General features: G+C 46.4%; 1 protein-coding gene and 1 long non-coding RNA gene across 2 annotated transcripts in view; both read right to left on the reverse strand.

Annotated features, from left to right (window-relative positions):
• Positions 1–13,946, reverse strand: part of LOC105458915 (mushroom body large-type Kenyon cell-specific protein 1) — a 43,232-nt gene extending 29,286 nt beyond the window's left edge. Inside the window, exon 1 of the mRNA XM_011704532.1 lies at positions 13,853–13,946. Coding sequence (XP_011702834.1) covers positions 13,853–13,946 — 94 coding nt within the window. The remainder of the gene's footprint in view (positions 1–13,852) is intronic.
• A 991-nt stretch (positions 13,947–14,937) lies between these two features.
• LOC105458917 overlaps positions 14,938–22,787 on the reverse strand; it is a 42,631-nt gene continuing 34,781 nt past the window's right edge. Inside the window, exon 2 of the long non-coding RNA XR_975596.1 lies at positions 14,938–15,037. This is a non-coding gene — a long non-coding RNA (uncharacterized LOC105458917). The remainder of the gene's footprint in view (positions 15,038–22,787) is intronic.

Genomic DNA, 22,787 nt, shown 5'->3' on the forward strand with positions numbered 1-22,787 from the left:
CGTTGTAAAGGCTGATAAATGATGACAGTTAGGTGCAAACTATGCACAACGAGATGAATGATTAAGTAATACCACGAGGTGACATTAGTCATAAGTTAATCAATTGTGACGATCTCTATATTTAGAACAAATTACCGAAATGAGACAAATATATTACTTCCAAATATATTATTAACACAATTAAAATATTCAATATTTATGATTTATTGCTATTATATATAATAATCTTCAAACTCGAATTTTAATTGTTCAATATGTTTAATATTTCCATTTTCAATATCCTCTCTATTTCCATTCGAATCCGTTGCAAATGCTCAATTCGCATAACAAGATCTTAACGCTAATCGTCACGAGTGGGCGCCAAGAATGATCGCGTGAATCACGAAAAATCATCGTTGCGCATTAACGAGAAGGTATCGAGAAAATCTTCAGTTTCGTTGAAATCGCGCACGCCTCGATCGCGACCGCAGGAATCGGCCAAGTCATCGTCGCGCCGGAGCGTGCAAACTTCAAGGTTACGTAATGAGTCATGAAAATCTGGTCGTACAACTCGCCGAACGTCCGACAAATATTTTTCTTCTCCTCGCAAAAATTCGCGCCTGTATCTCGGTTTTTCCAAACGACTGGTTTTTCCGCGAGAGAGAAAAAGATTTACACAAATACGAAAGACTCGAAATAACCGGCAGAAATGAGATCAGCGTTTTATATTTTCTCTCGATAATTTCTACAAGTCCGACTTACAAATCCACCGTAAAATCGCGAAAGTCCACCGCGCTACGCGGAAGTTGGTGCGATTCAGCGTTTTCCGCGGAATCATGCGTGTGACAATGCAACGCAAGCCGCTTATCTCGCAATGATTTGCGCAATGACTGCGATCGGATTATCGCGAGATTAATCATCGACCTAAAGCGCCGATGTTCCTTTCCTATACGGTCGAGGATGCTATATCCTTCGTCGGATTGACTTTATTAAGACCCGAGCAGTGTGCAATCAACAGAGGTGAAGCATAAACTTGTACCGCGTGTGCATTGATAATCCCGGCATCGTCGTTCCGCGTATATGAATGAAATATAATCTCTTTCTACTATATAGGTAGTATAGCAGAAAGAGATGTAGCCATCATAAATCAAATTCTCAGCTCTAAATAGACTCAAGGGTATTTTATTTTTTCAAAAGGCTTGAGAATGCGAAATAATTATTCTTTCTTTCAATCCGAATATTTTCATATGCCGCATCTTATTAGAAAAAAAAATACTGTGTTTATTGTACAAACGTTATTTATTATTAAACTCACCAACACATTTGCGCGCTTTCTACGACCACCGGTCTTATTATCTAATTGTATTTAACGCGGCTAAATAGTATAAGTATCGTATAAGTAAATAAATAAATTTCTATTTTTTTAATGACGTGTGAAAATGGCATTCTGTTAGAATTATCATCTTATTAGCATTACTCCATTTACTAAGCGTGTGCCTTTTCTAACAGGCGAAGTCAACACGACTTTTCCTTGACGCGAACGAGGCATGCGAGAAAACAACGCACTACGATCTGCGTGTTTTCCGCGATTGTTTCATCCGCGTTCGCCAGGTTCGTTATATATTCACGGCAGGCGAAGCCCGAGAGTCCTTGATCGATTCCATCCAGAAGTAATTAGACTGCAGGCGCGGCCCTCGGATGAAATTCCAGGCAGGAGAGGTGCCGAACCAATCTTATCTCTCGTGCCATTTAAGAAGACGAAGAAGTAGGGCGGGTGACCACGCCCGGGATTAAACCAATGACGCTGTACCGGGAAACAGTTCGTCGAATAAAATCATTATCTGTCTCTAACGTGTAGATTGGCCGTTTTACGAGCTGAATACGGCTACGATTTCACGTCCTGTTTTCGAGGCTGCCGCGTCGCTACATTGAAAGAGTAAAAACAGGTATTTTCCGCGCGTTTTGTCAAGAAACGCTGAAACGATTGCGAATTAATTTACTTACGTAGGATACGTCGAAAGGAAAGGAATTTCGCACATCACAGGTTATTTAAACGAAGAAAAACATGGAAATCTTATTTCAAATTTACCAAAGAATCCGCGAACACGAAAAAGCTGAGATATTTTGCATACAAATTCTTAATATTATATTCATCGTTATTAAAATGATATTAAAGTAAATGCAACTAAATTAGTGCAAAATCGGTGGTAATTAATTTTGTACGTTACTTAGGTACATTACTCAAATGCATATAGTTTCCCAACTCTTTATTTCTCTTTTTTTTTAATAAATATTTGTCATATACATATCGATTTGTATTGCGTGCTGCGTTAATGCTGAAAGATTAATTATTTAGGGAACCTTGATCGAAGTACACTGTGGTAAGCTGTTACTATCGCTATTACCGTCATTACATAATGCACTTGTATTGAATAATTCATGAGCGATAATAATTCATAGTCCTTCCAATATTAAACGTCACGAGTATAATCCAAAGAAAGGTACGAATCGATAAATCAAATTCCATAATTCGCGGTTCGCGTACTAACTTCTCCCCTAGAATCCACGCGATATAGTTGCGATTTTCGACGAGTCGGAGAAAAAAAATATAAATATATTCGAGCCTCCGGAGCGAAAAATTGCTTGAAGAAACTCGAGGCGCTTCTCTCGCCTCCCTCACGGCACGCAGATCAAAACGGCGAAGATTCGAGAACGGTGCCACTTTCTACGATCGTCCTCCGCGGATATAACGGCGAGGATATAGCGGCACCATTCCTCAATTCTAAACCGAATGGCCTCGAGGGGCCCCGCTCGGCCAATGGCGGAGCCGCGATTTTTAGCCCGACGGCCCTCCGCTCGCCTCGGTTCCTAAGCCACTATATCGCTGCGGTGCCTTCTCTAATCGGTGGCCCGTTTCGACCAATGGCAATACAGTTTAGACCCGGAGTAGAAGCTTAGGAAATGGCCAGTTTCCGTCTCTTTTTTCTCTCCCTCTTCTCTCTCTCTCTCCCTCTCTCTCTTTCTCACTCTCTCGGTCCCCCTCCGACCATGGTAGGGCCGCGGCCGACTCTCACGAGATACAAGGCTATCCTTTGTCCGAAACTCACTTGGCACTCGGCCGCGTTGAAAACGTCTCCCGGCACCGCTATAATCGCGCCGTAATTGCGATAACGAGCGGCCCGTCGCCGCGCGGTTCGGCACGCGGGCCCGCGAGGTTCGCGCAGGTAAACCCACATGTGTTTTCTTCACCATTCTGTGAACCATGCCATCTCCATGCATGCCTATAATGGTACCGGGGCGGTACCGATTCACATTAGATCCTGACAGCGCTTGCCGTAATTCAAACATAGACAATACTAGCAATTAGATTTATATGAAAAGATTTCTCCTATGACCAATAATTCTTCATAAAATTTCTTCATTAAAATATCGATGAATGGAATCTATTATTAACGCATCATAAGGACCCATTGATATCGATATGAAATCTGTATTATCTACAATAATATAATTTCAGAAAATTAATTATCACAATATATTCAGTTATAATAACGCATGAGAATGCGCGTTGTCCCGCTTTCCCCAATTTACGAGCGCGTCCAAAAATTGTCGTAATAAATGAATCTCGCAGCAAGCGATGCGAAACCGACCGAAATGGTGCCGAAATTGTGCTCGTTAATGGCTGCTCCCGTTTGCATAACACCATCGTGTGGAAAACTAGATCGCTGTTACTTTCAGACCTCGTTTTCACGTCGGCCGTGTAAACATGACGATTGCGATTTGACGGAAAAAGGAGAAAAACAGACGTCCACGCCTAGATGCAAGTTATCTGCGTCGCTTTGTTGCATGATCGCGAGAATCCCATTCACCTGGCGGGACCGCTTAGCGGTTTCCGAGCCGAGCGAAGGACGACGGCGTACACGATGGATGTCGAAAGGCTCCGACAGGAGAGCGTTGCCTGTCTCTCGCGAAGGCACAATGCCTGCCTGCCTGCCTGCCTGCCTGCTTGCCTGCCTGCCTGCCTGCCTGCCTGCCGTGCCTCATTAATGACTCGAAATGATGCTCGAGGACGACGATCGCGCGCGAACTAGCGTCGCGTATCAAAATTCTCGATCTTACGGCGCGTCCAGGATAAAAATAAGCAGCGATGAATAGTAAGTTGCGCGAAACGAGAGTTCCCATGGAGACCTATTGTTGCCGCCCGTTGTCTGATCCCCTGATCGCGTCTCCTTGAGCATGAAAGTATTAACAGACAGTCACGAGCCATGTTTTGAGCGCACGCCACCTACGTTTCCCGCATAAGATCGCAATCGCCGTCCGTATAATTAGTGCTCTATGAAATAAAATGGTAATTCCCAAACCGTGACACATCCCCCCTCGGAATTCCCTCGCAGCCCAGAAGACCCGTTTCCCGTATTCGCGTGACACCGAACGTCACGACATTTCGCCGCCCGACGGGGTCGCGGCGGCGACGCGCGACGTTTATAATACCTCGACGACAGTAACATTTTTGGAGTGGCTCCCGTTGGCGAGACTCGACGTTGCCCTCGAAATGATCACCCGAAGGGTTTTCAGACACCGGCGGGCGAGGTACCAGCTGCCCAAATCTTTTACAGCCATTCTCTTTGTCCCCCTCTGCCTCCTTCCCCCCCCCTCTTTCTCTCTCATTCAGAGTCCTGGCTTACTAACGGCCATGAAGCAGCCAATATGTACTAGCGGCCGAGGGGCCGCTTCCTTTTCTTCAACGGCACATTGCGAACGATGTGTGCACGCGTCTGTGCACACACAACGCAGACAGGATCGGATGAGCCTGTAGCTAATCATTTTTCAACGATCCTCAAGAAGCGACAGTATAATCAAGTAAAGAGATATCTTAAAAAAAAAAACTTTTTCAATCCTTCACTCTGTGCAACATACGACTCTAAAAAGAATATTTCTTAATTAAATTAATTTCATGGCTCTCGTTGACCATTAAGGTCAACTCAAACTGAAGTTACCCAGATACCCTGCACGCAACATATATTAGCGCGAAAATACGAAAGCAAGGTAATCTCGCAAATAATTTTTCTCATTTACTATCTTGAATTTATAATGACACAATATGCTTGAAATAAATCGAGACGTTATAAAACGCGTCTAAGGGACTTTTTTGAATCTTAACGACGGTCTAATCCTTCAAATATTTTAGATATGTAAATGATACTCTTTAAACTTCTATACTGATTGGCAAATCTCTTTTCAATCTTTCTGTCTTAAAAAGAAGGAGTTTTGATTAGAAGAATTATAGTCACGATTTTAATCATGATTTAGACCGAGTCAATACACTCTACGCGAAACGTTTACGGGATATATCTCAGTTTTAGTATCATTACCGCTCTCGGAATTACGAGCGTTCATTATTCTACAGCTCGCAACTAGCAATCATTTTGCAACAATGGCCGCTCCCATTCTTTGCAACAACAAGCGCGTATGAAAACTTCAAGGGGGAGATACCTCCGGCGCGACATTCACGGACGATCGCAAACCTCTTTGAGGCCGGCCGAGGAGAGACTCGTACCTGACATATATACTGACGACAGTATCAGGATCCGCAATCCGATAATCGTGGCACATTCTCGAATCAGTTTAGCTCAAGTTAATGTCGCGACGCATGGAAATGCGCGATGATAATACTAACGTGAAACTGAACTGAGACGTTCAACCAGCAAGTAGATTTGATTAATCAGCGACTTCTTTTTCGCACCGTGCGTGTACCAGGAGGCGAGACATTCCCAATTTTTCCGTCCCCAGCCGTGCACAGCCTAACAAGACTTTCGTCGCAGTCGCGTCTGCCTAAGCGGTAATCGGACACCAAACGAGGCAGCGCGGAGTCGTTGTCTGGTGACCCATTTATCGCTCTACGCTGTACGTCTAGTGTTACAGCCGCGAGAAGAGTCGCGTCGCGAAATATTATCGCGCGGGCCACGGCAGATTCGTCAGTGACAAAGAAGTGACAGTGATGGACCGGATCGTGTGGCGAACACCGGCGGAAGGAAAGCGGGATCGTGCTGCATTTCCATCGTAATTCGTCGATTTTCTTTCGCAGTCGTAATCGCAATATCCGCAATTGGTCGCCCGATAAGATAGCCCAAGAAGACTCGGACCTTTCCAGATCCGTCACTCTGAATTTGCTTCACGCGAATGACGAAGCAGAGTGAAATGGTTATGCAGTACTTCAAAACAAACAACATACTCTGAGATTGAGGTAAAAAGAGTATTTCATTTATTTATGAAAATGCATATTAAATTATTTAAGTTTTTATTTAAGTTTCAAATTTAAGTTTCAAATTTAAGTTTCAAATTACAGTTTCTAATTGGACAAACAGCGAGTTAAAACAATACATTATAATATAAATATTATTCAATCTAGTTTATAACTTGTAGACGAAATACCATAAAAGTCAAATATATTTGCACGGAGAAATTTTTAGTTCCATTGGATTCAATCATTTTGTATGGCATCATTATGTATATTATATTATACATTCTGTATGACGCTTAGGGTAACAGCTAACGAAAATGTTGAACGGTCAGCGCCAAAAGAGACGATATGTGAGAAAGGCGAGACGATAAGCAGAAAGGAGCGGACAAGTCAAGAGAGAAGATAAAAGCGAGCAAGCGAGAAAGAAAGGGAGAAAGAGAGAAAGGGAGGAAGGGAGAAAGAGAGAGAAGCGAGCTTCGTATGCATGTAGAATGCAACAGTTAGCGCATCGTGCGAAGAGAGATGCTATTGCCGACGTGTGCACGTGAGCCGAAGTGAAACGCGACGGAGAGAAAGAGACGGGGCGAGACTGTGCCGGTCTCTCCACAATGTCGCTTTTTCAACGTACGCGCGCGCGTACACGCACACGCGCACACATGCTCGCGCATACGCATGCATGCACCATTCGCATGCACGTACGACGGACGCGCCGCATACACGAGCGAAGAAGACGAGCTCGAAGCTCTCTGCGGCGCGGTTGAATATCCGCGTTTCGGTCGGCGTGATAAAGCGAAGCCTCGCGCCGGGATGAAATTTTGCGGCGTACGCACGAGGGACGATTAAAACGCAACAGATCACCGCCGCCATCCGTCACCGGATTAGCCCCCCCCGTGTTTTCAACTCCGCTTCGCTTCACCGCCGCGCGCGCGAATGATATTCTAACGGCCCGCTCGCGGATCCCGGTGACGCGGTGAGCGGTATGGAAAGCATCTCGTCATTCGAAATGAATTAACGCCCGAAGAACTGTAATCATTTTATCCTATTATTATTATCCGACAGGTGTGAAACGAAATGAAGGGGAAAAAAGTTAGAGGGCACAAGGAGGATTTACGGTACCGTGCGCTTTTAGCTTTGTAAAAATTGATGTTTTATCTCTTGCTAGATATCCAACTTCTTGCCATTCTTTTTCTACTATTCTCTAGACTTTGATCATTCTTGTACAGACGATATGTAGATCAACAAGATCTTATCATCAGTATACGATGAATTCATTAAATGTCGAACAGTGAAATCGATCTGATTATTAATTGAATCAAACAAGGAAATGATCTTTTATAATATCATTGTGTGAAAATTAATTGATAATTTAAAAATATATATTCTCCACACAATTTTTCGATTCTTTAAGGATACTACCTAGGAAAAAATTACGAATTGCGACTATCGAAAAATATAGATTCTGATTTGATCGTGCTAATTCCGATGCAGATCGCGTATCGACATTCACCGTTGCAATTTTCACCTCATCTCTCAGCATCTCGATCTTCAACCGGTAGCAGTTACAGCTGATAATACGGCGATAGCGAATTTAGTCCCTCGAAATTATTTATCTCGTAAATAATTTAAAAGCCAGGGGCGTTAATTACGCGAAATTAGCATCTAACTTCCAACACGACAAGAGAAACTTCTCGCGTAGCGCGGTGGAGAAGAAGGGGTGGAAAAGGGGGAGAAGGAAGGGGGCGAAGAACACAGGAGTAGTTGTAAATTGCTTTATCGTATTGCGGGCTTCTCGGCGGCGCATTCGGATGAACGGCGAACGAGGCACGGGGAAACGAAGTAACTGATTTATGAACTGGAGTTACGAGACGTCGTCTAACACGATGGGAGATCGGTTGCGTGCCCATGAATGTCAAATAAACGCACGACATGGATTCATCGGAGCGCGGCTTATCGCCGCCGACATGCCGGTTTTAATCAGTTGGGATACCTTGGGACAGGATCCTTCGTCCGTACTCCCCGTTAGGATAGCCGGTTTATCGATACTTTATTCGCACCAGCTTTGCCATTCCGCGACTACTAAACGCTAACGTTGTTCGTTAACGAGCTAGCCGGCCGCACTAATTATCCCCAGGGTCTACGTAATCACTTAATACCTTGTTATCCGATTGTATCGGACGTTGACCTATTTCGCAGTTTCGAAACATTCGCGCCACTCGTGTGTCCGGCCGATTATTATTTAAAATGGCCTTTCGTACATCGATGCATAGTCGTACCATTGAGAAACTTTTCTTTCGTCGCGCTTAGGCAATCGGTTATGCAAGCGCGAAGTTCCAAAGCGGAACGATTTAATTGCCGCGACGACGAGTCCGTCAAGATTAATATATGAGATTTATTTGAAGAGAGTCGTTAAAACAAAACTACAAAACAATGATTTTAAATAGATATGCAATGTGATAGATGTATTATTACAAAGTTTGCAAAAATTTTTTGCAGAAAGAAAATTTTAGATTAATTACAAAATAAACGGATCATACAGTAGAAACGTTGGGCAACATTGATATAATATTATTTTTTTTTATTTTCAACACAAGGACTAGTAAAGAGATATTAATTTGTTATTTTTACTAAATTATATCAACACTAAATTACATTATTGTATAATATTTTGTTCAAAAGCACTGCAATAATGACCTATCACAACATATATCGTTCAATTTAATTTCGGAAAAATACATATATCATTTAATAATTAACTTAGAATTTTACGTGACGGAAGCGTACAACACTAAAAGTTTAATTAAACTTTACGGCGACCTCTATTCGTTTTTTTTTTCTATCGATAGCATCGTAAGACTTTCCGGATTACGCACACACCAATTCGTTTTACTGCGTATTGCAATTTATTTCTATCCGCTCCCCCTTCGAGTGCTAATGTCGCTTTGAAGTTCCTCGAGGTTCTCCGTCGCCGTCGCATCGGTTGCCAAAATAGAGAGAAAAAAAGCGAGGTAACGGGGTAAGCGAGAGGCGAGAGGGAAATGGACGGAGAGAAGATGTGTCATTTTCGTCAATTTAAAACGGACCCCTCCTTCCTCCTACGACCCCCTCAAGCAGCTCTCGGCGCTTGGTCCCCACCGTTGGTAGTGCCCTACCAACTTCCGCCCCTGACTCGCTCCCACCCTCGTCTCGTCGAAGCGAGGTCAATCGACGGAGAGGGCTGAAGACGACCCCCACCCTCTCGCAGCGACCCTCCCTACCACGGCTACTCAATATCGTTTCATTACGCACCCTGCTCCACCGACCACCCAACCGCCCTTCTCTTCCTCACCCGTCTCCCTTTCCCTCTTTCTCTCGCGCTCTCTTTCTCTCTCCCGCTTTCTCTCCCGCCTCGGTTTAACCCCCCCCCCCCGTCGTACTCCTCACTTCACCCTCCTTACGTCCCTCCGCTCCTACCACGGCGACGAAACACGAACGCCGACGAATTTTTATTGTTACTTCTCGCGCCGCTTCCTCTGACCTCCCGCCACCCACCCCCATCCGCCCAGCGCCTTCTCCTCTCCCTTTTTTATGCGCCTTTTAACGATCAGCAGTAACTGCGCCCATCCGCCGCCCCCTCGCTCGCGCCTTGCCTTGCCTTGCCTTGCCGTTGCCTTGCCCTGCTCGTGCCGAGCCTTTTCGGAAAAGGGAACGGATGCGGCTGAACAATGGGAAAAGGGATGATACGTGCGCGCCGAGATATATTGCTCTCCGAGTTTACGTTCGGCTTTCGTTTGTAACGCTTGCCCGGCACGATATATGGGAAGCAATCTGGCTAATCGGAAGTGACGTTCCCGCACGGCCTAATCTACTCGACCGACTCGAGTCTCGATCTCGCACGTTTTAGCAGCCTTTATACACATTCAGCCCTCATAAGAACTATTAATATTACATCTTTCATAAAGCTATATATCCCCTATAAATCTTCCACTAGACAATGAAATATTACCGGATATATGTATAATAACAGTGGAGCGCATGCTCGCATAATCCATGCTTTGCATGAATGAAAGGCAAGTGTGTTAGAGATAGATGGGCTTCTCACTTTTCTTAATATCAAAGAAATTAACACGATCATTTTGACGACTCGAAAGTAAAACGTTTGATCCTGGCGTTACTCGATAGAATTCTTTATACTCGTTTACTTCCTGCACGTACTCTGATAGCTTCTCACTTTGCAATAATCACTGATATACACGAAATTCTCTTTCTAGTCGCATTCTCTGTCAATTATTTCTCGCTATTTACTCTTTCTTCAGTCTCGTAAAGACGTTAGGGTAATTTAATAAAATCTAATCGAACAAAACGGAGCTATGACATTCTCTCTAAGCAGAAAGAGTGATTAATTTCGACTCCTGTCCACCAGAAGAGATTCAAGATCGTACTAGAAGTGCGACGATCGTTCCTCTAAGCAGCGGCCTCCGGGCGCGTCTAATCGCGCACGTGCACGCGCGTCACGCCGTTGCCTCGCAACTGCGTTCCACAACGGGGATCCCTTTACCTACACTACGTCGATCCACTTCCGCGTTTTCACGTCCGCCGAATCCGTCTCTGTTGTGCAGTCGTATGACGTCCACGTCGTGACGGCGCAATATCGCAATCCAGACATCGTTACTGCCGACACTCGCGGCCGCGCGCGGTGCTCTCGCGAGATCGCGACGCCCCGTCGGCCCTCGGCTCCTCGGTGCCACGAAACGCGGGACGATGCGGGGGACGAGGCTTCATTACGTCCAATTCCATGTCCTCTCGCCGGCAGCCGCGCGGCGATGGGTATCGTGCGATTACGTGCGTGCGAGCCGACGACGGGGATTACGGCGGTGCGTGACGATTACCGCGCGCGTCTCTCTCTCTCTTTCTCTCTCTCGCCGCGCTTCGCTCTCGCAGCACTCGCGCTATCGAAAACTCCAGCGGCACCGAATCACCGATCACCGCGGCCGCGGTGAGCGACGCGCGCGTAACAGGTGTAACTAACTCCTCCGAAGGGCGACGAGGAGTTCTACCTTCTCTTCGAGCGGAGCAACAGTTTCCGCTAACTTCGGAAGCTGTCTGCGTAAAAGGACGACAACCCCCCCCCCCTCTCTCTCTCTCTCTGTGAAGCCACCGCCTATAGAACTCACTCACTGAACCGACACCTTTTGCCGTGCCTATCGGCGCCGCTTGTCTACTTCAACGATCGTTCACTCGTCATCTTCCTCCGCCGAGCACTTTCGTCTCACCTTCCGCTGTCACAGCGGTCGCCGTTGATACGACGATGCGTGCACTCGCGCGTAACACTCGGAACACCACCGAGATTTTGAAAGCCGTTTCCACCCTCCGTCACCCTTTTCCGAACGCGCACTGGTCGATCCCTCCAAGATCCAGTGGAAGTCTCGAGAGGAGAGGCCAGAGGAACGCGGCGCGCACACATGCAACTCGTGTCGCCCCTGCTCCCTCACCCGCCCGCTCGCCTCCTGCGCTTTCCGTCGAACTTCCACTGTCGGCCTCCCTTTTTAGGACCTCTTCGCTGCGGAAGACGATGAGATACGAGAGAGAAAGAAGGTAGGGGTAGATGGCGGGTCAAAGGGGGGGGAGGATGGCGAGAGCGGAAGGGAGGGTGTCTCGAGGAAGGATTCGCGAAAATTTCTCGACCACCAGCGGCAGCTGCGTTCCGAAATGAGGAGCGACGCGAACGAGAGGTGGCGGCGGACGACGACGACGACGACGACGACGGCGGCGGCGGAGAAGGAGGAAGGGAGAGAACGGAGGGCGCACAGCGGACAGAGGGGGAGAGGGCGGCAGGGAGACGAAGGAGGGCGCGAGGCGGGAGAGGTCACAAAAGTGGAGGAAGAAGCGTAACGGCGAGTGCACGCAACACCGACGCGTGCGGAAACGTGCCTTCCGCGAGTACCGGAGCTCGCCCCTTGACGGACTAACCGAAAGGCGAAGAAGGGGAAGTCGGGGTGGAAGAGGGTAGGTGGAGGGGAGGGACGGTGACGGCGACGGAGGGAAGAGGGTGGAAAAGGGGGGCAGGTGGGAAAGGAGGACGGATGGTCGTAAGAAGAAGAAAAGAAGGTTTCGGGCGGCGGCCGGGATCGCTCGGTTGTCTGTGGTCAAGGCACGCAGCTTGTGCAGTATTCTCTGCGCGTCTGACGATGCCCGCCTGCTACCCCCTCGGCGACGCCGAACGAGGGGGTGAAACGTCGCCGACGTGGAAGGGTGGGCTGAGGAGGAGGTCGTAGAGCCTGTCTCGCGAGCCTGATTTCGCCACCCTTCCCTGTACGGGAAATTGCACGCGCGGCGCCTAATTCTTCTCGCAGCTACTCGTACCGATAACGGGGACGCCGGCGCCAATCTCCTCTCTACCAATTTCGAATTTCGAAATGAACCGATCATCTAACTCTCTCGAATGCTATTTATATGTGTTTTTCTCTTATAGAAACATTAATTGCACGGTCTTTGACACTAAACATTATCATCTGGTCTCTTGCTACGCTATTGCTAAGTTTGTCGTTGATATTAATGAATCAGACAGTCATATTGATTGCCGTCGGAAAGTGTGGTTTAAAATCTTTATATAGACCGATTATCGATTCTCAGAAAAAGGAATGATTACATATTCGCAAAAATTTATCCATGAAGAACGATAGAAAGCTATACTAGCTACCTGAATATTAAATTGTATTACGTACTATATATAGTTACAACTTAATAATGTAAAACCTATGTTGGTGATGACCCGACTTATGAAATGTGAAAAAAAATTTTTATTTTGAAATGAGAGTTAATTAATTGCACGAGCGTCATTGCACATTGGAGATTTTCAGTGAAAGAAACCGCAATTATCTCTTCTGTAAATAGATCATCAAGCGGGAGACGGTTTCTCACCAGGCACTCGCACGAAAACTTGAAACCGCACGGAAAACTACTCACAGAATATTATCGGATTTTCCGGCAGCGTGGTACCACCCTGTTGAACGTGCAGGCGCGAGTAGGAGTCACGCCTGGCACATAGTCAGCCAGGATTCGGCGTTTCGGTTCGCAACAGGTCTCAACCACCAGCGTGTTTTCTCTATCCCTCTCTCTCTCTCTCTCTCTCTCTCTCTCTCTCTCTCTCGCACACATACACTTTCTCTCTCTCTCTCTTTCCCTCCCTATTCTCTCTTTCTCGCCGCATCTCTCTTCCTCTCTTGGTCCCTCTCGCTCGTTCCTCACGTTCGCACACTGATAGAGAAACCATTTCTACACTATATACCCGGACACATACAGAAACACGCCACGCGGAACGTAGGCGAACGTATGTACGTACGTGCACACGGGCACACGTACACGCTTCGGCAAATATATATACATAAGGAATACTCTTGCCATGGCGCACATACATGTATGCGCGCACCCACGCAGCAAGCATGCTGTTGACACGCCTCTCTTGTACGCGAGATCAACGCGCGCGCGAGCAGTCGGTCGCCGTGCATCCTGGTGCGTGTATCTCTGTGCGAGGATATCTTTCTCACGCATCGCACGCACACGCACAGACGCCGATATAGAATGTATATATATCAGACTTACGTAAGTACAAACGCGATTTGTCGCCGGTAGGAACGACTCCGGCTCTTTACTCACCGACTACGAAGACCATATTCTTTGTCCATCGCAGCAGCTCCCGTCGGATATGTCTGCGTTCCTGTATGCAGCGGGCATAGGGGCAATCCGCCATTTTTGAAATCACATCTTAGGATGTGTGTGCGCGTGCCGGCCGGGTGCGCCTGCCTCGTGTTCCCGCGTGGATGTCCACCCCCTCCACCGCCGGCGCTCCTCCGTCCTCCTCGTCGTCGTCGTCGCCGTTGTCGCCCTCGCGTCGTCGTCCTCCCGTACCTCCTCCTCTTCTTCTTTCTTGCTCACCCTCCTACCCCTTCCACCCCCACGACTCTAGTTTCCCTTCCGTGTCTCTTTCCGATTTCCTCCTTCCACCTCTTGTCGTTTCCCTCCCTCGCTTGAACCCCTCTCTCCTTCTATCCGCTCCTCTTCCGCCAACGTTTCTCGGTCTTTCAGGCGCGCGCCGTGAGCGTGAGACGTGCGTGAGGAAAAAGGGAAGCGCGCGTGTACTACACGTGCGCGCTGCCGGGTACGACGTCACGCGTGATGTAGCACGTTAGCAGAAGCGAGGAAAGTTATCGTCGTCGTGGACCGCCGGTGTGATGGTAGCAGCGGTTGTAGTGGTAACGGCAGTGGGGGCCCTGTCGTCGTCGTCGTCGTCCGTGTCCTCGTCGTCGTCGTTGTCGTCGTCGTCGTCGCCGTCGTTTCGTCGGCCGTGGCGCGACGCGGCGCTCCTCCACGCGCGTCGGAGGGATGGCAAGCCGACGGCGGCGTCGGCGTCGGTGTCGTTGGCGGTGGCGGTGGCGGTGGCGGCAACGGCGGCAACGGCGGCACGGTGGGGATGTAGCCGCGGAGGGATGACGACCACGCTACTCCTCCCAGGTAGCGGGACAGGGTTAGGGCACAGAAACGCACAACACACGTGCACGCTTGCGCCCTGAGCGCCACGAGAGTGCAGTCTGTCGCCGGCGGCGCGTCCTGACTCACCCTCTCCTTCTCTCCCTTTCTTTTTATCTCTCTATCCCTCCTGCCACCCTACCGCCCTCCCTCCCTCCCTCCTTCTTCCGGCCCGCTGTGTGCCCGCACCTCTCGGCACGGCTCGGTCCTCTCCCTTTTCTTCCGCCGAATTCTCCTACGGCGATCGGATCCGCGCGTCGTCCTCTTCCTCGTCGTCCCCGCACACGAAGACGCTCGCAGATCGGCGGTTGCTATCTGAAACAGAAACAAGACCGGTGCTCGGTCAGAACATTTGCGGATACACGAGGCAACTCGCGTCTTAAAGAAAATAATCCCCTTTTCGCCTCGACCCTTCCTAAGATGATACCCTCGGAGAAGGGAGTCATATGATCGCACTCTCAAAAGAATTCAAGAAATTGGACTTCTTACGTCCTATTTAGTTGCGCATCGATACCTTCGACGTGTCTATCCTATCTACGACTACGTCGCGTCGCCGCGGCGAGGTCCTCCCACACCGCGATTCCGTCGCACCTGCGTGCAAAAAGCGGAGTGGGCGGCCGCCGGCCCCATCCCGAAACAGGAAGGGTACTGCTGCTGCTCGAAATGAAACATTGCCGGTAAGAAGAGCGTCAGAGTCGGCGGTGTAGGTAGTAGGTGGGTGGTAGGGGTGGCTTGCACTCTCTCGCGTGGTGAGGCGACACGAGCACAGAGGACGTGGAGGAGGTGCAGGAGGAGGAGGAGGAGGAGAAGGGGGATGAGGAAGGGGAGGACGCGGAAGGGTGGCTATAGGGGCGGATTCGCGCGTTCTACGTCCGCGAGGGGGCAGGTTGGCTGCGAGACGCGACGGGGGATAGCGAGCCAGGCGAAGGGAAAAAGAGGGAGAGAGAGAAAGCGTGCGGGAACGAGAGAAAGAGATAGACAGAGAAGGAGAAAGAAGGAAGAGTGCGCCTAATATGCAACAAGAGAAAAAGAATTGGCGATCAATAGGTAGTAGCTGGTAAGCGTCCTTTCATCCGCCCCCTCGGACACCTCGTCCTTTCCACTCGCCCTGTCCTCCTCTCTTTCTCTCTCTCTCTCTCTCTCTCGGCCCACCTCCTGCTCTCGCACTCTCACCTCCTTCCGTCTCGGCGGTCTCCATCCTTGCGCCATCGCCCCTCTTAACCCACCCTCCATCGCTTGCCGGCCACCTTCACCTCCTTCCCCCGTTCCACCTTGCCGATTCTCTCTTGAGTTCATCGCGAAACTCCGCCACTCCATCGCCTTCGTTGTCGAGACATCCGCCCTAGCGCACGCTTAAGTTTGTCTCGGCTCTCGAAGACCAAACATCACCTAATTAGCTGGTTATTTCTTTCCTTCTGTTCCGACACCCCCGTTGATTTCATTAAAACTGACGCTGTTTCGCGGGCGTTCGATGAAAGAATTCTCCTTCGCGATCGCGATATCGTTCACCGAAAATGTCTCATAAAATATTTATCGACTCATATTTGACCATTTCCATAAGAAAGATCTAAATATAAATTAATTTTAATTAATGTTTAGAAAAATGGGACATTCATGAAAGCCAAACGTATAGGTATGTATATGCGTAAATGGATATACAATTTGTAGCCGAGTATTTAAAAGTTGATTATCAAGATAATGTAGAGAAAGAAAATTGTTAAGATTGCTCGCTGTTGTACCTGCCCTCGTCAATTAAGAGTAAAAGGGAAGATGCATCCCATTTCGAAAGATTAACGATAAAACGAGAGATATATACCGCCGTGTGGAGGAGAGCATTTATTCCCTTGGGTCGGTTTACCCGCGTTTCCAACGGTCAGTTGACCCAAAGCGAAATTATACTCTACGCCGCGCACAATAATGAGAAACAAGTACGAGGACGCGCTTGCCCCCGGCGCGGCGCGGCGGTCACGTGACGAGATACGAACGTGTGCCGAACGTCTCTGATCTTTCTTTCGCACAGGTGCAATTTACTTATACCGGATCGCAGAAAGAGGCGTCCGCCGGTATATACATTGCTCCACCGACTTCGCCGGCGCGCACGGCTGTCCGGAAGGAGGATATTGCATATTTTATATTAGGTCGTGTGCCCGAACCCTTCCTCGCGCCTGTTGCCGTAAATTCACGAACTGTTCGTACCTGACTTTGATTCGATCGCGTTCACGAGAAGTTCGCATAATTTCACGACGAATTTTGCAATACAATTGCGTCATACTAAGCAATTCAGCCTCCCTCCCCCGTTCTTTTTTTCGGCATAAAATTTTCGTACCATGAAATTCATGAAAATGACATGGATGTTCTTTCCTTATTCTTAGCCGAAATAATTACAATGTATATATTCTTCAAATTATTTGTAAGACACTAAAAATATACAAAAAAGCTAGATGTAGACATTACATAGCGTAATATATTGATATAAAAGTAAAAAGACAATTCATCGATTTTTTCAAAATCCTTCGAAATTCTGTATTTAATTTTTTATACTTTTGTTATTAATTTTGTACAATTTAATAATATCTAATTTTTTCTTTAATAAAAAGTATGACTATATCCCTTCGTGTCTTGCGACTAAAAGTGATAAGACATTCATATCGATCGTATGTGCGTTTAGGATAAAAAAAAATGCTAAGAGAATACTATGCACGTCTGTGCCATCGATTTTCACTGACGCGCCGCGAGATGCAACAGATCGACGATCTGTTGGATGTACGCGGCGGCGATCGAAGAAGAAGAAGTCGCGGCCGACGGTGTTCCTTAAAAGCATTTGATCCCCGCGATTGATATTCCGCTCGCGTGTGCCCGCGTCTCTTCGTGGCTCGCAGTCCGGGTTAACTTGGCGATACCGCTGACGGCGTAAGATCGATTCGATGCCCGTCCTAGGTAAGCCTATGCGAACGATATCGATGAAACGCGTCGGGCTTTCGAGGCTCGTAACACACATACATACACACACATACACACATACACGCTTCCCCGCATTCGCCGCGATGTGCATGCATACCGGGTGCTCTCGAGCTCGCTCCCCGCCCCGGAGCGAGCGACGTCATTGAACCTCCGGGCACTTGTCGCCTGATGAAGGGAAGAGGCACCGCTACCTTGGCAATTAGTCGGGTACCATTACTTACGACCGCGCGAACATACGCGACCGCAACTTTCGTCAATTGCGCCGGTGTCAGGCCCCCACATCCCCAACGGTAGAACGTCGCCGTCCTCTCCGCGCGCGCGTTACGCTTCAACCACGGCGTATACACGAATGTGTGTACTCGAGTTCTCGACGACGTCATTGAACTCTTCCAGCGGGCGCCGGAACGACCGGAATTATTTTAGCCTCGGAATTAGGTATCATTACCCTTTTCTACGATAGGTTGTGTAATTTGAAGGGAGATTTTGATGACTTGTATATCGTATGATGAGGCTGATCGTTCTAAAGGAGTAGAAGATTAATATGTAACTTTTTTTTAAGTAATCACAGTTTCCCCATGAGATGATATTTGACAGATATTTGGCAGAGAAAAAAAGGATAACACTCTCGACATGTGTACATACAGTCACATATCCCTTTCTAGATATAAAAATACAGATATAATATTTTGTCAATCAGCTAGTTTAAAATAAACAATGTAAATAATTTGATAGCGTCGGGAATTGAAAAACAATTCTCAAAAGTACGTTTCGTTCCGTTACATGCGATCCTCAATATTCTTGAGTATGCTACATTTCGATCCTTCTATATCTATAGATCCTTCAACTGAAGACGATGATGATCGAGCCTTAATCATCTGAGCGAAGAAGTAGAAAGCAAATACGCTTGGAAGCATCTCGTATAATTTGTCGAGCAAACTCGCATCTCTGCCTCCGTTCGTTATATCAAATTTTATGCCGACGATGCTCGACAAAGACTAGTTATGCAGAATTGATCACTGTATTCCAAATATATAAAGATTTATGTCGCAACCCTATCAAAAATTACGAGAAGTAGAGATTACGCAGAAATTCGATATTTAATCGATTAACGAGTTAAGAATTACCTTTATACAGCCTCAGTCAGTGTAAAGCACTCTCGACTTATTGAATTTCTTGGAAAAGGTGGTAATAAAAGCCAAAAGATTAACTAACAAAATATTAAAATGGTTATAAAAATAAACATTATTTTTCAAACTATAATATTTTTTTAACTTATTTTTCGTTAGAACATTTACGTCAATTTGTGGAGGTGCTTTATACTTACGGCCAAGGCAGTAAGATCCTAAGCCAAAATTAGACGTTCCTAAATTCGCGAATAGATCACGTGAACAAATCTGCATACATGTTGCATCGTTATTAAACTTTCGCGAACTCCTATGACTTGTCGAAAGTACTCGTCGAAGATACTCCCTATCGACACTCTGCAATCCCCCTTCCCCCGCAAAAAGCGCTTTACGTAATATCGAGTGTCTCACTGTGAATATTCGAATTCGAGAAGCGCATCGATCATGCCCAGAACGTAACGACAAACGTTCGATATCTTTATGCACATTGCACTCCTCGTCGCTATGCACGTGCACACGTGTTCGAGGTGCGATCGACGTCATCGCGATGCAAGCTGTTTGTCGATAATGCCTTTCGAGGTAGCGAGAAAAGAACGTCGCGGGTGCACAATGTATGCGCATCCGTCGTGGTATGCGCGCCTTAGTATTGCTAACGGTTATATCGATCACCCCGAAAACGGAGTCTAACGTTGATCGATCAAGCCCCTTTTCGGAGTTGACTCACAAATATATGTATTCTCGCCGCGACCACACATCAAATATATATTTTCAATTTGAAAGACGAATTTGCGTTCGTCGTTTGCAGAATTACGTTTGTGCAAACTTTGATCCTAAGTTCGGGCATTTTATGTTAATTAAATATACGTTTCGTCAGATACGTTGAAAGAATACAGTTAATAATTAAAATAAATGAAATTAAAATGGATAGGTAAAATATAAATATATAGTATAATTAAAATAATATTCACCCACAATTACAAATCTTATTTGAATCCATTATATATTGGTATTTCATTTTAAAACATTGCTAAAATATATATGTACGGTTTACTTAAAGCTCGAGTAGGTGGAAATTAAACGCAGCCGTTTAATTATCGAGAGTCCCCGGTATATGGAAACCTGTTCTATAGCGTTCGTGCTGTTTCGCGAATCGATTTAGCGTAGAATGTCACTAAGTAACGACGTGAGTCATTGTGGAATGCTGGTTGCAAAGAACACCGGAGAACTTCCACCTAACTACTCGATAATACTCATACACTCGGCAAACTAACTAAACGAGATCCTTTGAGATGACGAAAGATCAAATTTCCGCAAAATAATTGAGCTACAGGATATATTGATTTTGTACTGTACTTACATGTGTTATATCCACAATTTTACATCTTTCTCCTCTAAACATTTTAATAGAAAAAGAAGTAGAGAAATATGTGAGATAGGGTAGAATTTTGTAATCTGACTTTGTAAAAGAATATATATAATACATAAAGTATACACTTATATTATATATAAATTAAATGCATGACAATCTATATATAATTTCATCTATATTATTGTAACATATATATGTGGTTTAAAAAATAAATAAATATAAAACAAAAATAAATAGAAATAAAACAGCTTATAAAGCTAAATATTCAGTTTCGTCGATCAGTGAAACCTATATATACTAAAACATAATGATATCAAGAACGTTATAATATGTAATATATAATGTTGCATTTTTCTCTCTATTCCCACGATTACGAGTCTTAAACTTTTCTCTTTTGCGAATCGATTCTACGGGCGCGTAAATAAAGTCATGGTTCAGCTGTTATCGCGAAGTACTGTTCTTCTCCTAAGAAATTGCACCGAGTCATCGAGAGTCACCGATAAGAAATGCAACGCGCGGGTAATCTCGCGCAACTCGCTAGAGTAAAATCCACAAACGCCCGTGCCGCACACGTATGCACACGCGCTACTATGTGAATATGTAAATATTATTTCTAGGATTCGCGCGAATGCCAACGAGAAATATACGACGGTGTCTCGAATATGAGATTCCGATGACACGTGTGACACGTCCTTGCGAAATGGGGACGTATCACAGGCCGTTTATGTGCACATACATCAGATTTATAAAAAAAATTCCCGTCTATTTTTTTTCAAAATTATTGCTGCACTCACGTACGGGTGAATTTTTCGATCGATCTGAAAGTATTTTTAAAAAAGTGGCTGAGTGATTAGAAAGAAAAAATTCGAGATAATCATCTATTCGACTGATACCTCGGCTCAGCTTCCAAATGCGTAAATCTGACTGAAGAAACCAGGCGCAGCTCGCGCTACGTATCTGCGACACCTTGGTCGGCCACCTTACTACTTGCTCGGCCCCTAATCGATTTTCCCATTACGCGGATCCGGAGAGCGCCTCGCATACACACTCTCCCTTCCGTCGTTCCGTGTCCAGCGTGCATTTCCGTTGCGCGGTGAACAAACGAACTCTCGATTCTCATCGACCTCGCCCCGACTCGCCGTCATCCCCCTCATACTCGCCCCTCAGTCCCACACCGATCCAGTCCGCCCTTTTCCTCGTCTTTTACCCCTTGCTCACCCGACCAAGCGCGGTGCGGCGGGCCGCCGGTTTCAAGATAACGTAATCGCAATCTCGATATATTTCTTGATAATCTCGTTGTCAATCAGAATAAATAGATGTATACATATAACAGAATATATCCATCGCGTCGATAATCGATTAAGAGATACCGCTTAGTGTTAGATAAATATATTCATCCTTTCTTTGAAAACGTATTCGTAATGCGCTTATTTATTAAATACGCAATTAATTTCTTTAAAAAATTTTAAATAAAGAAAATGTAATTTTATCAATTCGTAAGAGTTATAGATATAGATTTAATGATTATTTATTGCACTCTCTCTGTTTATGTCTCATCGATTATAAATCGATTAGCCAGTCCGAGTTTAAGCTAATTATACGATTAGATTAGAAACAAAGCAAAATAAAATAGATTTATCTTGAAAAATTCAACACGCAATTATAAATAGGAGATAACGTTACAATTTATGTGTGTGCGAGAAACTACATATAACGGAGGCAGTCAGCGATAACTGATTTTTTCTCTCGATCTTTCCCTTAGAATCGGCCCTTCTAATTTCCAGCGAAATTGTAACACTCTATTAACGTAATTCAAAATATGCTGAGATATCAAAGCGTCGTAATTGGCATCCCTATTTCGCATTCACGTTGGTATTGGATTTTGCGAAAGATTGGGATTTAAAAAGGGATGGGAAGGACGCCGGCAGCGTACTACCCTCGCTCTCTTCCATGGCTTTATTGACTAGCGAAATTGCTTCCTGCGTTTCTTTCAATTAAGAGCTCTTTGATCGAGGCGCGATACGGCTCGCGGGCATCGAAGACGACGGCCCGATGTTGAAGTTTAATATCCACGGTCAGCAAGTTTCCGCGCGGCGTACGCGGTAATCGCGGGGCTCTCTCGAGGCGGTTGCAAATTTCGCGGACCCGCGGGAGAGAATTAATTAGCGTCGGGCACATTTCTCCGCGGCACGTCGACGGAATTAAAATAGTAATCAAGAGTCGCGCCGGGAGGTCTCCACCTTTTGTACCGTTCGATTCGTAGCCACGTTGCACCATCGCCATCATCGCCAGCGCGCTACCCACCCGCGTCAAAATATTTTTCAGAGGCGGAAGGAACCCGCCGGTGAGCAAACAAGATAGAGCGGTCCAGAATGGCTAGGGAGGAAGAGAGAGCGAGAGAGGAAGACGATAGCAGAACTGTTCCAGGAAGAGCAGTTGGGGGCGGTCGAGGAGCGAGAGAGCGAAGGGAAGTAGGAAGGGGAGATCCGTGCGCTCCGTTTTTTTCCCCGCTGGGGGTGGCGGTGGGCGCGAGGCAAGGGTGCGTTGGATTCGGTTACTTGGTCTCACCCCTTGGACCACCACTACTGCCGCCTCTAGCAACGGCGGCGTC

This window comes from Wasmannia auropunctata, unplaced genomic scaffold (assembly GCF_000956235.1).
Source record: "Wasmannia auropunctata unplaced genomic scaffold, wasmannia.A_1.0 LD334250.1, whole genome shotgun sequence".
Classification (NCBI taxonomy): domain Eukaryota; kingdom Metazoa; phylum Arthropoda; class Insecta; order Hymenoptera; family Formicidae; genus Wasmannia; species Wasmannia auropunctata.